Genomic DNA, 14,284 nt, shown 5'->3' with positions numbered 1-14,284 from the left:
ATATATATATATATATATATATATATATATATATATATATATATATATATATATATGGGAGGGTTCATCTAAACTTTGAAATACATGATGATAATCGATAATAGATGATTAATTGTGTCATATTAGCAATGTATGATTATTAACATTTTTATTATGAAAACGTGAATTTAAAAATGGTTAAGAACGTGAAAAAAAGGTAATTATTAAAAACGTTTTTAAATCTATATTATCATAACACAATCCAATGTAAACTTATTATCATTAATTTATTGTTAACAAATTTATTTTTTATAGTACATGTATTTAATTTTTATAAGATAAAATCTATTTTCGCATTTTCGCAACATATTTATATTTTCGCAGAAAACTACTTTCATATATATATATATATATATATATATATATATATATATATATATATATATATATATATATATATATATATATATATATATATATATATATATATATATATATATATATATATATATATATATATATATATATATAATTGGTGGACTAATAATGTGGTGTTAACTTGTTATGCTTAACTCAAACCCTTTGGAACACGATTTATAGTTTCATAAGTTCATTGGTTGAATTTAAATATGATATCAAAAGTTTAATCCAACTTGTGTATCTTGGACTATTGTATCGATTATTAGTTACTAAATTACAATAATATTACTTTATCCTAAAACTAATGGAATAAATTTTTTATTGGTTGATTTTTTTGAAATTTAATATAAACTCGTATTTGGTCCATCATCGAACTTAATAAAATACGATTAAATTCCCTTTACATGGAAGTTATTTTATTTTGTCGGCAGAGATTATTGTTTAGTTTGTTTGAATGAATTGATTTGGTTGTTTCTTTCCCCCGCTCACTCAAACCCACTAAAACGGGTAATAGCTTCTTTGATAAATTATTAAAGGTTTAATAGCTTCGTTGATAAATTACTAGCAATATCATTAATTCATTATGGTATTAGGTCTATTATTATGTCCAACACATATTATGGAAAATTATGGAAACTAAACAATTAACTTGATGTTATAATGCTATGGTACGAAGTTATAATGCTATTGTACGATGCCAATTCGTGCCCAAACAACCTAGGGCTATGAGTGTATTACTGAACTTGATGTTATAATGATATGATATGAAGCCACTACGTGCAACCACAACCCAGGCTGCGAGTGTGTTAATGAAATCAAATCTTTTAAATTATTTGATTGTAGATGTCAATTGAAAAGATAAAGGTCCGATGATTAGTGTTAACTCGGCGAATAGTCGTGCGTTACGCGTAATAAAATTATACAGCTAAACATTTGGTAATCATATGTTATTGAAAAATTTATGTTGCTCATATTAACTACAAAAATAGTTATTACATTTAGTTGATAGAAAATTATAATTAATTTAAATAGTAAATATAATAACAGTTATTAAAATGAAATAATTTATAGGTCTACAATCACCCTCTTACACGTGTAAAAAAACTATTTATATTTCTTAACTATTTTAATTTACTATGGTTATGATCGTAAACATGTCGTATTTGCTATAGGATCGTATGTAGGATCGTAAGATTGAAATCCGATCCCATCCTACCTTACCTTGATTTTTTTTTCCACTTTTATGTCTTTTACTCTTTAGTAATTTACACTTTATCATTTTGTTTTGTGACTGATAACTAATATTTTGAAGTTTTTATAACTTTTGAATGGAAAATTGAATGTTTGAAATATTTTGCTTGTTTTAAAATTATAAATTGGGATTATTTTTTATTTTGTGCGATTTTAGGATCCTCAAACGATCCTATGTAGGATCCCAATCTTAACAACCTTGGTTGTGAGTTTCAAATAGATGTGGTGAAAGAAAACATGTTTCCTTTACGATATATAGTGTGATGATATAATATGATATGATAATACGACTAACGTCATTTGCAGGCTTTTACGCCATCTATGGTCTCCTTGGAGATCCTTGTGTATGTGAATGGAAAAGATAAAGGTGGGCTGCTTAATTTTGTGTTAATTTTATAGTCTTACGTCACCTGTGGGTATCGTTTGATTCTCTAAAGATTCATTGTTTCCTCTATAAAAGACCAGCAGAACCGAATCTTGTGTATGTCGACCACATTTCAGGCTGAGTGGCTAGCTCAGATTTCACTTTCTGGAATTGTAAATCTACCTGATTCAATTCATCTTCCTTCGCTCTTCTCCACTAAATTCCCAAGTAAGTTGCTCAATTTGCTTTTCACTGTTCTGTACACTTGGCTTTTAAATTTGTAGTCATATGAATCTGTTTGTGACATTACATTGAAGATATTTTGGACTTATCTCATGAGTTTGTGTTTTTATTTTTATCATGTCTATTTGTGACAAATACATCAAAGAGGTTGGACTTCGCATGCTGTGTTGTTTAGTTTCCATGACTTTGTGTTTTTGATTTATCATTTTGTCATGTGGTATACGTCGAACAGTTTTCTCCATTATAATGTTTCATGTTTGGTTTTGATGACTTTGTGTTTTTTTTTCCGACTTTTTTGATGCTTGAAAATCTTGCTGAGGTGCGCTTGTAAATATGCAGTTCTTCCAAAGAATAATGTTTGGGAGACACGGACACATCTGGTTTTTGAAGAAAGACGATAAGAGTTCCTGGACGTTGCTATTTTGGTTTACATTTACGTGAACCTCTTCCGCTCTGGTCCCTGAATCCAGTTGTTTTAATCGTTTTTGACTTGAAGAAGAACAATATTTCTTTATGGATGATCAAACGATCATGTTTGGATCCATTAAAGAAAACAGTCTTGATTTTGATAGTCCTATTCTGTCTTCTTCAACCCTTTTGAATTTTTCACCTTCATACTTTAGTCCCACAGACAAATTCATGAGTTGTTTTGATCCAATCGTTTCCCCAGAGGAATCAGATACGCACCCTCACCCTCTTGATGATTATCAAGAAGTCTTTGATGATCGGTTGATTCAAGCTTTTGAAAATCTGTACCAAGGGCGCTCAGTGGACACAGACCTTCTTGTTCAACTATGGCTGCCTGTAATTAGACATGGTAAACAAGTCCTAACCACAGTCAGCAAATCATTCATAATTAACTCCGATAACACAAACCTCTCAAAGTATCGAGAGGTTTCAAAAAACTACCAGTTCGCAGCTGATTATGATTCCACTGAGATGATCGGTTTCCCTAGCCGTGTTTTCATGAAGAAGTTTTCCACATGCACACCAGACGTACGATTTGTTGCAGAAGGGGATGACCCACGTGTGATTTATGCTAAAAAACTCAACCTTTGTGGGTGTCTCAACCTCCCTGTCTTTGAATTAGATGGTGGAACTTGCTTGGGTGTTGCTGAGGTGGTGACTACTTCCCGGAAAATCAACCTCCGGGATGAACTTGAAAACATCTGTAAAGCGCTTGAGGTCTCTCTCTCTCTCTCTCTCTCTCTCTCTCTCTCTCTCTCTCTCTCTCTCTCTCTCTCTCTCTCTCTCTCTCTCTCTCTCTCTCTCTCTCTCTCTCTCTCTCTCTCTCTCTCTCTCTCTCTCTCTCTCACACACACATACACACAGATGCACATTTATTCTTTTCATTTCTCACTCTCCCAGAACCAAATAACCAGGTGATTCATGATGTTTCAGAAACTCATATTTCTGTTGGTTTAGTTAGACCACAATCATATCTCGGTGATTTTTTTTTTTTTTTTCCTGTTAAATGAGTTAGTTTCTTGGGTAAACTTTTCTGAATCAATTTTCACTTGCAGGCTGTTGATCTAAGGACTTCGGAGCTCTTGATTCATCCAAACACAAAGGTAGCAATACATTAAGAAACTCATCAACCAGTCAACACTTTAAAACACGTTTCTGATATATCTAAATGCGTGAAATAGCAACCCTACTTCCAATTTTTTTTTTTTAAAACCTACCCAATTATAGCATTATACATTAAAAAATATACCAAATGATTAAGGAAAGTACGTCGCTATTTATCAGGAATTCAAAGAAGCACACGATGTGGTAATTGCAGAGATTCGAGATGTTGTGAAAACCATATGCAACACATTCAAATTACCATTAGTTCAAACATGGGGCCCATGTGAAGCCAGATCCCAACAAAATGTTAATTCCTTTTCCGTTATCAAATCTGCTTCATATGTTTTTGATCCCGAGATTTTATCCTTCTTCGAGGGGACCTCAGGCGAGCAACTCGTACCAGGAGAAGGTATCGCTGGTAAAGCGTTGGGTACAAACCAACCTTGCTTTAATGACATTCATGATTTTTGTAGGATTGATTATCCAATAAGTTCTTATTATGGGTTGAATGGTGTCATATCAATACGACTTCGTAGCACCTACACGGGACCCACCGATTTCATCCTCGAGTTCTTCCTGCCCCGCGATTGCAAACGAGATGAAGAACGAAAACATATCCGAAGCTCGATAATTTTGATGATAAAACATGTTTCCTGGAGCTTGCATTTGATAAACGATGAAGAACTAATGAATGACATGAATACCCATGACGAATCTTGGATATCCGATATGGTGGAAGCGCAGGAGAGGGGTGAAACGGTCATTGTGTCCATGGGGTGTCATAAGGAAGAACCAGAAGAAGAAACGAATCCCCTTGGTGAATCTTGGATGACGGATATGATTCAAGCTAAGGAGAGAGGCGAAAATGTCATTTTGTCCATTGGATGTCACAAGGAAGAACATGAAGAAGAATTTAAAGTGATAAACCAAGTTTATCGTGGATTTGGATTCAGCGAGCTCAAAAAGGAAACTTATCTAGATTGGGTAACCGGAAATGGATTAAGAGGCCAATCGAAACAGTCAAGCATAAAGAGTCGGGTGAAGACGGAGAGGAACATAAGTTTACAAGTTATCCGACAATACTTTCCTGGGAGTCTTAAGGACGCTGCCAAGAGCATTGGGGGTTGGATACTCGAACTTCAATACTTTAATTTTCTATAGTCATAAAATAGTTCTATTTTTTTTACTGTTAAAAAAACTATTTCCTCCGTTACCTAGTTCTCAAAAGGCAAAGTTAGTTAAGCGAGTAAATCGATAAAAAGGGTGAAAGTAGATTGTGTTTCTTCGTATATCATCCAAAAATCTCTAAACATCATTCCCTAATTTTCCTCAATGTTTTCAGTGTGCCCGACTACTTTAAAACGAATATGCAGACAATACGGAATCATGAGATGGCCATCACGAAAGATCAAGAAAGTAAGTCATTCTTTAAAAAAACTCCAACTCATCATCGATTCGGTCCAAGGTACTGATGGGATGATTAAACTCGGATCATTCTATAACAATTCCCCAGAATTAAACTCCCCTATCTCACCAAATCCCAAACCAAAAGTCAACAATCGAGTCAATATCTTAAAAGAATACGCAACACCATCTAATTCCTCATCTTCTTGTAACCATGGTTCAAGTAGTTCTTCTGGAAATGTCGTGCATAACGAAAATGCTCACTTCTCGCAAAAGAAAACGTTCCTTGTAAGACAATTTTCTCTGCTTATACACTTTTATAACATAATTAGTTTTCATTATTTTATTATATGAATACAGAGTTACAACAACATGAATGCTTTGCTTTCAACACCAAACAAAAAACTAGTTGACAATGAAGGTATCCCGCCGACACCAAAGAGCCCCAACTTAATTTATGAAGATATTTTCAGGGTTAAAGCTACTTATAGTGACGAGAAAATACGATTTCGGATGTCGAAGAATTGGGGTTTTGGGGATTTGCAGCGAGAGATAATGTGGCGATTTAATATATATGATATGGGAAAATTTACAATCAAGTATATAGATGATGACTCGGAATTGGTACTTTTGGCTTGTGACGATGATGTTGTGGAATGCCTGGAGTTACATACATCAACCAAGAATCAAATGATTAAATTGGTTGTTCACATGTCTTCCTACCCTTCATTCATGTCAATGGTCCATCCTAACAATGACATCCACATGTGGTAGTTTATGTAATAGTGTAACATCAAGAAAATTTTAATTTTATAAGATGTTAAAGTATTAGGACATGTTAAGAATCGCCTTGAAATGCTTATGGAAATTAAAATTTTAATGCAATATATCGGTAACTTAAATGTGCCTATATGTAGTCTAAGACTACAAGGAACGCAAGGCAAAAGGAATCAAGACTTTTTTACTTGAATTCCAAGAATATCCCAACTAGAAGTGTTACAGTGTTCAGTGACAATAAAATAAGTTAAGTACTTCAGACAAATATCAAAACAAACTTCGATGAGCTCGCGAAAAACTTCTGAAAAACATAAATCAAAAGAACACAATAATTTACGTTCTTCGGTCAAGGTTATCTACGTCCATGGGCGAACGAGAGAGAGGATTTTATTAACTTATTGGAACTATTACAAGCACTCAAAGTTGTATCCCACTTTGAGCTCTTTTAGAAATCTAGCAATTTACAATAATGAGCAGATGAGCATATTTATAGGCAAACATGGGAAATTCTAATTTTGATGGGCCAGACGCATCCATCATTAGCCTATTTATGGGATGCCCTAATTTCCAACCAATCACAAAGTGCCATGCAGATGCTTCTGGAACCTTCAGGCTCATGTGCATCAACCAAACACGTGATGGAGCATCATGATCACTAGTGGCCCAACATCTATCACTTTGGTGCAACATCATTCACTTTGGTGCAACACGAAGGTTTGTATTATGATTGCATATACTTCAAGTATGAACAAGAAAGGTAAAACTAATCTAAACAAAATAATCAACAAAAACTAAATACACAGAATTTCTCCAAATGTTCATTTCACCAAGAAAAGTGGTTTTGTCTTCACCAAGAAGACGAGGTTTGTCATTATGACAAATGACACAAAGCCACGAACGATAGCACTACATTCGGGTTAGCCCTAATGTAGTATATATATACTGATATATATATATATATATATATATATATATATATATATATATATATATATATATATATATATATATATGTATGTATATGTATATCCCTTGATTGACGGAATTTTATCTAATGTATACTAAGAATCGATCTTATCATTAAGATATGGGATCTGATCTATTCTATATTTATCTATAATAACTGACTAATATTCTAAAGATTACAATAGAAGAACTATAAGCTAACGTTGTTGAACTTGTTAAGCTGGAGATGGCGTTGTCAACTCGTAGACGCCGACGCTGATGGATCAGCATGTTATGTGTTTGACTCACAAGATCATAAAGTGTGACCTTACAATCTCCCCTACCTAATGATCTCAAAACTAATCGCTAATGAATTGTTTTGCTCGTGTCCCCATTGAGAATAAGAATGTATTTTAACTCTTTAGCTTTAACAAATGCTTTTAACTCTTCATCTTTAACGAATGATCCCCTAAGAATAAGTGTGACTTCTCGTTAGAGAAATGATGAAGAGATGATAATGTTGATGTCAGCTTAACTCCCCCTTGAAATGTGCTTTACCAAGTGGGATTTTTCTAGTAAAGAGATGTCTTTCTATTTCTACCATGATTCTTTATCTCCCCCTTTTTGACATCAACCATTAATCTTCAAGCAAAATGGAATATCAACTTGTAGTCTAGTAAGATTGTGACGTCTCCAAGTATCATGGGTAAAAACTACAATTCACTGACATAGTATTTCGAGATCTCATCAGCATGTGGTTTCATATGTTAAATCATGAATCTCTTTTATTAGAACAAAAATAGCAAGAATGGATTGATGCGTGTGATAGCCTACGGGACATAGACTAACCATAACCATAGACTTTCTAACTTTTACGTGAACTATGACTCCTTTTCTTGTAAAATGAGATAATTATACCTTTAAATAATTATACGTATCTTCGAAAATGAAGGTGTGGTTTGTGACTTCCAAACTATATCAATTATAGTTTATCTTGCTTGTTTTGAAACTATTTGTATACTCTTTTATATAAATATAAATGTGTTTTTACATCTAGTATGAAAATATGCAATCAAAACATAATATTTTTGGGTTAAAAGTTAAAACTCACTAAATTAGCAAAGGACTATAATGTAACCATTTTTGCAAGAAAATCTATCTTTTAGTAAAAGTTTCCAAAAACCATGTAGCTTTACAAATCATAAATTCTATTATGATTTTATAACATAGATAATGTTTGTTTTATTAGTTTTTCTATTCAAACATATATATATATATATATATATATATATATATATATATATATATATATATATATATATATATATATATAACACAAACAATTGTACCAAAAACTAGTTTTAACCATGCCTGATGCATATAATATTTTATTTTTAACATAAAGATGAAGACATGTAAATATTTTTGGGATAAAAAGGTTTTACTTGTATCCCCCCCCCCCCCTAAAAACATTAAAAAAAAAGATTGAAAATGTGGGGGTATGAACTCACCTTGAAATGATTTGTGGGTTGATTGAGATGATAGTGTGAAGATTTTCAAGTCTAAGCACTTGAGTGTTTTGATGAACCTCTTGGTGTTGTTGGTATCCTAAGGTTTTTACACATAATAACGTGTGTGTAAAAATAGTGAAACTAACATAAAATCATATATAGACACTATGAATCTAGAGTATACTTACAAACATCTAAGGATTTTTGGGTTTTAAGCATAACATCATTCATATGGTGTTCATGCAACCCTAATTGCTTTGATCTAGGTTTTTCTAATAAAACATACAACATTGAATACCAAAGCAATAAACCCTAGATCTAGCATGTGATAATCGATATTAACATAAGAATAGGATTTAGATCTTACCTTGATTGTTATGTAGCAATAACAATCTCAATTCATCTTGATCTTGACTTCTGAAAGCTTAGTGCCTCAAATGTTGCACCTCTAATGGAGTCACAAACATCATGAGTAACAAGATGAACTAGGAGAGAGGGAGGAGGCACCAAAACTTCCAAGAAAATCCAAGGAATGCTTAGCTACGTTTTGAGTACCCTATGGGTCCATTTATACTTGTGTAGCTACTAGGGTTTTCAGGAAAAACCCTAATTCTTTGCTTAGGCCTTAAGCAACTCATGAAGTCCCTTTAGAAAGCCCTTGGACGAAATCAATATGGGCTTCCCATAGATTTCGTCCAATCCCTTTTCCAATAGGAATCCATAGCCCACAATGCAATTATCTTATAACTACAATATTAGTTCCCCAAGTTTAATTAATCTCTTTTAGCCACAAAATTAATTCTTAATTAATTCTTGACTAATATTAATTAAACAATATGATTTTTCTTTTAATATATTATTCACATAATATATTAATAAATCACAATTAAACCTCTTTATCCTTAATTGATCCTATCAGTTGCTATGGTGAACGCAACCCAAAAGGACCGTGCTCACAATCGTGTCAAGTACATAGCAAAGTATTTATGGGCTTAGACACCTAATCCAACAGTCTCTCACTTGGATAAGTCTAATAAATAGGCAATCATAGCTTTCAAAAGCCGCTGTCGAACTCTAATCATATCAGAAACGTGTGCTTTAGATAAGGGATCATATATTCCTTCATTCTAGATATCGTATGAACTGAGACATTGATTTTAATCATACTCTCTGCTCATGTGTTGTTTCCCGATTTGCGTTTTATGATGACTGGCAACAGAGTTTAATCAAACACATCAACTTATTCCCGGCTTCGCCAAGCGCTTAAGGTGTAATCACTAAATCATCGCGGGGCCCACATATATCGCTTTTATCCCAATTTGGGTAAAACGAAAGGATAAACTTTGACTCAATGCTCGCTTGTACCCACTCATCAAATCACACACAACAATATGTTTTATAACTACAAGTTACTAGTGCGTTTACATATTATCAATGTGCAACCGACTTGCAGAATACAACTCACACATCTCGGTTTCAAGAATATAAGATATTATCGTCTCACTAATCACCCGTGATAAAATCCATGAAGTCATTCAAGTGAGTGTGGGTTTAATCAAATGCTCAAATCAAATTCATAAGCACTCATGAACGTTGCAGCAAAGCTTTGCTATGTCTAATACACTTTACACAATCTACAAACCAATTCATGACAATCTTCTTTCATACCTACTCCCAAAGTATGAGCGACTGTGGAACGTTTTGAATAATCTTATTATCCGGGAAGTCAAAACATGCAAAGTGAAGCACAAGAATAAAACTAATACTATATGGCCTCAGACCTATGAGTATAAATAAAACACATTTACTTAATCACCATATTGATTACTCATTATTTGTTGTTTCGGATAATCAAATTATTACTTGAAATATAACAATAGTTATCCCATGCACCATGCATGCACACTATGTTTACCTATGGTTCTTGCTTTGTGAAATAAATCAATTGAACACATTTCCAATGATGCTCATTTAACAATTCCTAATCATTAGTGTAAGAATACAAAATTCTCGTCAATATGTTAGATTCTAATATTTTTATGCAACGGTCCTTTCGTAATGTCACGACACAAAAGTCACCAAGACTCGGCCAATGAAATTATTACAATGCTCTATTGGAGATTGTTACAAGACAATTCCATAGATTTGAAGTCTCACATTCAAAATACATTTCTTTGAACATCCTTCTTGCATAAGAGTTTCTTATCTAGACATAAGTTTTTAACGTCCAACTCCCAAGATGGAAAATTTTCCATATTTTCCATATGACAACTCATTCTAAATAGAGTCTTATCTATTCATAATAAAGTCAATATGGTCCATCTATTAGTATACTTCCAACTGTCCACAAGTGACCAATCTTTGGCGAACCTTAGATTGTCCTTGACAATTGTTTAATTATTTTAGTCAAATCCGGTTCTAGTCATTTTTCCCTCTTAATGCCCTAGGCATTTGGAAAATTTTAGAACGGTCAAATATTACAGCATATGCAATCGATCCTATACCAGAAGCATATGGGACACGATTCATAATGTCTTACATAAAAAGCATGATACTTTATCAGCCATTTGTCATAACATTTCTATTTGCCACATTCTCAAAATTCGAACTATGAAGAGGGATGCCGTAATCATAATCGAAATTTGAGGACGCAATTAATATATCCTTGACTAAATTTGATTAAAATTTCTCGATCTAAGCTTTTAAATTTGGAAACAAAGTATAACATTCTCTCCCTTAGTTATAGCAAAACAACTTTTCAACCCCTGCAACTTTGCAAAGTGAACCCTTTTGTTTTCTATAATTAATATTGCTAACTTGCAACACTTACAATAATAATCATGCTCCCACTAACATGATGATTATATCCATTCCAGCATAACATTTATGATGGTTTTTGGTCATAAGACATCCTATGTGCTCATACAAACCCTAAATCTTGGATCTAGGTTTCTCTATTGTACATGCTTTGAATCCAAGACTATAAACCCTAATTCTAGCATTCAAGTAATCATATTAACATGTAATTAGGTTTAAGATGTTACCTTGATTGTTATGTAGCAATAACAATCCCAAATCTCCTTGTATTGACTTTGGAAGGCTTAGAGTCACAAGTGTCACTCCTCTAATGGTTCACAAACACCATAAGCAAGAGGATGAAGAGGAGAGAGGTTGGAGGCTGCCAAAAACATGTAGAAACCCTAACAAGAAGCTTAGCCACGTTTTTGAGCCTTAAGTGGTCTTTATATAGTTGGGCTATTAGGGTTATCTAACAAGGAAACCCTAATTTGGATGCTTAAGCCCTAAGCAACCCACAGACTCCTTTAATTAAGCCCATGGACGATTACCTTATGGGTTTCCCATTAGAATTCGTCCATCCCTTAATATAAGGCAATCCATGGCCCAAATTGCAATTATCTTATAATTACAATTCCAGTCCCTTAAGTTTAATTAATCTCTTTTAGTCACAAAACTAATTACCAATTAATTATTGAGTAATATTAATTAAACAATATGATTTCTCCTTTAATATATTATTCTCATAATACATTAATAAATCATATTTAATCCTTACTCTCCATAATTCATCCTATTAAGTTGCTTTGGTGAAGGCAACCCAAAAGGACCATGCACCATCGGGTCAAGTACATACCAAAATAGTTATGGACTTAGACACTAATCCAACAATTTATGCTCCCACTAGCTTTGACACGTATTCAGAAATTAGCTAAAATTCTTAGAAAACAATACTTATTGACTTCCAAAGTTCATTTTCCTAATACGATATGCTTTGATAAGCCTTTATCTGAGCATCTCAAACTCATACATCTTTTCTTAGATAACTCACATGTGTGTCAAAAAATGTTCAGACTAATTGCCAAATCTCATAATTCAAACTACGAAGAGGGATGTCGTAATCATAATCAAATTTGCGAATGCAATCTACATAATTGCTATCTTCATAAAATCTCTGTTAGTGAAAGCATTTACTCACAATCATTTTCATGAAGGAGAGAAACCTTATGACACATACAGGTTTTGTCCAAATGTTCCTTTCACCAAGAAAACAGGTTTTGTCTTCACCAAGAAGATGAGCTTTGTCACAAAGACAATTGACACAAATCCATGAACGTTAGAACTACATTCGGGTTAGCCCAAATGTAATATATATATATATATATATATACACACACACACACACCTGTATATCCCTTGATTGACGGGATTATATCTAATCTATACTAAGAATCGATCTTATCATTAAGATATGGGATCTAATCTATTCTATATTTATCTATAATAACTGGCTAATATACTAAAGATTACAATAGAAGAACTATAAGCTAATGTTGTTGAACTTGCTAAGCTGGCAATGGAGTTATCGACTCGTAGACGCTGACGTTGATGGATCAGCATGTTATGTGTTTTACTTATCAGATCATACGGTGTGACCTTACAATCTCCCCTACATAATGATCTCAAAACTAAATCTTAATGAATTCTTTCGCTCGTGTTCCCCCTAAGAATAAGAATGTATTTTTAACTCTTCAGCTTTAATGAAAGCTTTTAACTCTTCAGCTTTAACGAATGATCCCCTAAGAATAAGTGTGACTTCCCGTTGGAGAAGAGATCAAGAGCTGATAATGTTGATGTCAGCTTAACCCCCCTTGAAATGTGCTTTACCAAGTGGGATTTTTCTAGTATAGAGATTTCTTTCTATTTCTACCATGATTCTTTATCTCCCCCTTTTTGACATCAACCGTTAATCTTCAAGCAAAATAGAATATCAACTTGTAGTCTAGTAAGATTGTGACGTCTCCTGGTATCATGGGTAATAATTACCACTCACTAACATAGGATTTTGAGATCTCATCAGCATGTGGTTTCATATGTCGAATCATGAATCTCTTTTATAAGAAGAAAAATTGCAAGAATGGATTGATGCGTGTGATAGTGTACGGTACATGGACTAACCATAGGCATAGACTTTCTAACTTTTACGTGAACTATGACTCCTTTTCTTTTAAAATGAGACAATTATACATTTAAATAATTATATGTATCTTCGAAAATGAAGGTGTGGTTTGTGACTTCCAAACTATATCAATTATAGTTTATCTTGCTTGTTTGAAACTATTTATATACTATTTTATAAAGATATAAATGTGTATTTACGTCTAGTATGAAAATATACAATCAAAACATAATATTTTTGGGTTAAAACTCACTAAATTAGCAAAGGACTATAATGTAACCATTTTTGCAAGAAAATCTATCTTTTAGTAAAAGTTTCCAAAAACCACGTAGCTTTTACAAATCATAAATTCTATTATGATTTTGTAGCATAAATGATGTTTGTTTTATTAGTTTTTCTATTCAAACATATATATATATATATATATATATATATATATATATATATATATATATAACACAATCATTTATACCAAAAACTAATTTTAACCATGCCTTATGCATATAATATTTTATCATTAACATAAAGATGAAGACATGTAAATATTTTTGGGATAAACAAAGTTTTACTTGTACTCCCCCCTCCTCCCTAAAACATTAAAAAAAGATTAAAAATATGGGGGTGTGAACTCACCTTGAAAGGATTTGTGGGTTGATTGAGATGATAGTGTGAAGATCTTTAAGTCTAAGCACTTGAATGTTTTGATGAACCTCTTGGTGTTGTTGGTATCCTAAGGTTTTAACACATAATAATGTGTGTAAAATTAGTAAAACTAACATAAAATCATATATAAACACTGTGAATCTAGAGTATACTTACAAAGATCTAAGTATAACTTGAAGG

General features: G+C 32.8%; 1 protein-coding gene across 3 annotated transcripts; it reads left to right on the top strand.

Moving 5' to 3' along the window:
• The first annotated feature begins 1,949 nt into the window (after window positions 1-1,949).
• LOC145042381 (protein NLP2-like) lies at window positions 1,950-6,122 on the top strand. 3 transcript variants are annotated; one of them, XM_078990782.1, is made up of 7 exons: window positions 1,950-2,017; window positions 2,111-2,242; window positions 2,597-3,442; window positions 3,781-3,828; window positions 4,010-4,952; window positions 5,172-5,521; window positions 5,594-6,122. In XM_078990782.1, the coding sequence occupies exons 3-7, from the start codon at window positions 2,771-2,773 to the stop codon at window positions 6,005-6,007; spliced, it is 2,427 nt and encodes an 808-aa protein (XP_078846908.1). In that variant the 5' UTR covers window positions 1,950-2,017; window positions 2,111-2,242; window positions 2,597-2,770; the 3' UTR covers window positions 6,008-6,122. The 3 variants fall into 3 exon arrangements, with proteins under 3 accessions (XP_078846908.1, XP_078846909.1, XP_078846907.1); XM_078990783.1 differs by having other exon boundaries at window positions 1,975-2,242; window positions 5,707-5,817; XM_078990781.1 differs by having other exon boundaries at window positions 1,977-2,242.
• Window positions 6,123-14,284: the final 8,162 nt, after the last annotated feature.

This window comes from Lactuca saligna, chromosome 4 (assembly GCF_052625555.1).
Source record: "Lactuca saligna cultivar CGN05327 chromosome 4, ASM5262555v1, whole genome shotgun sequence".
In the NCBI taxonomy this organism is placed as follows: Eukaryota; Viridiplantae; Streptophyta; class Magnoliopsida; order Asterales; family Asteraceae; genus Lactuca; species Lactuca saligna.
This window is presented reverse-complemented; position numbering and strand designations above follow the sequence as displayed.

Coding starts and splice junctions, on each gene's coding strand:
- LOC145042381 (XM_078990782.1), top strand. CDS start 2,771: ATGGATGATCAAACGATCATGTTTGGATCCATTAAAGAAAACAGTCTT. Junction 3,829..4,009: donor TGATTCATCCAAACACAAAG/GTAGCAATACAT, acceptor GCTATTTATCAG/GAATTCAAAGAAGCACACGA. Junction 4,953..5,171: donor CGCTGCCAAGAGCATTGGGG/GTTGGATACTCG, acceptor CAATGTTTTCAG/TGTGCCCGACTACTTTAAAA.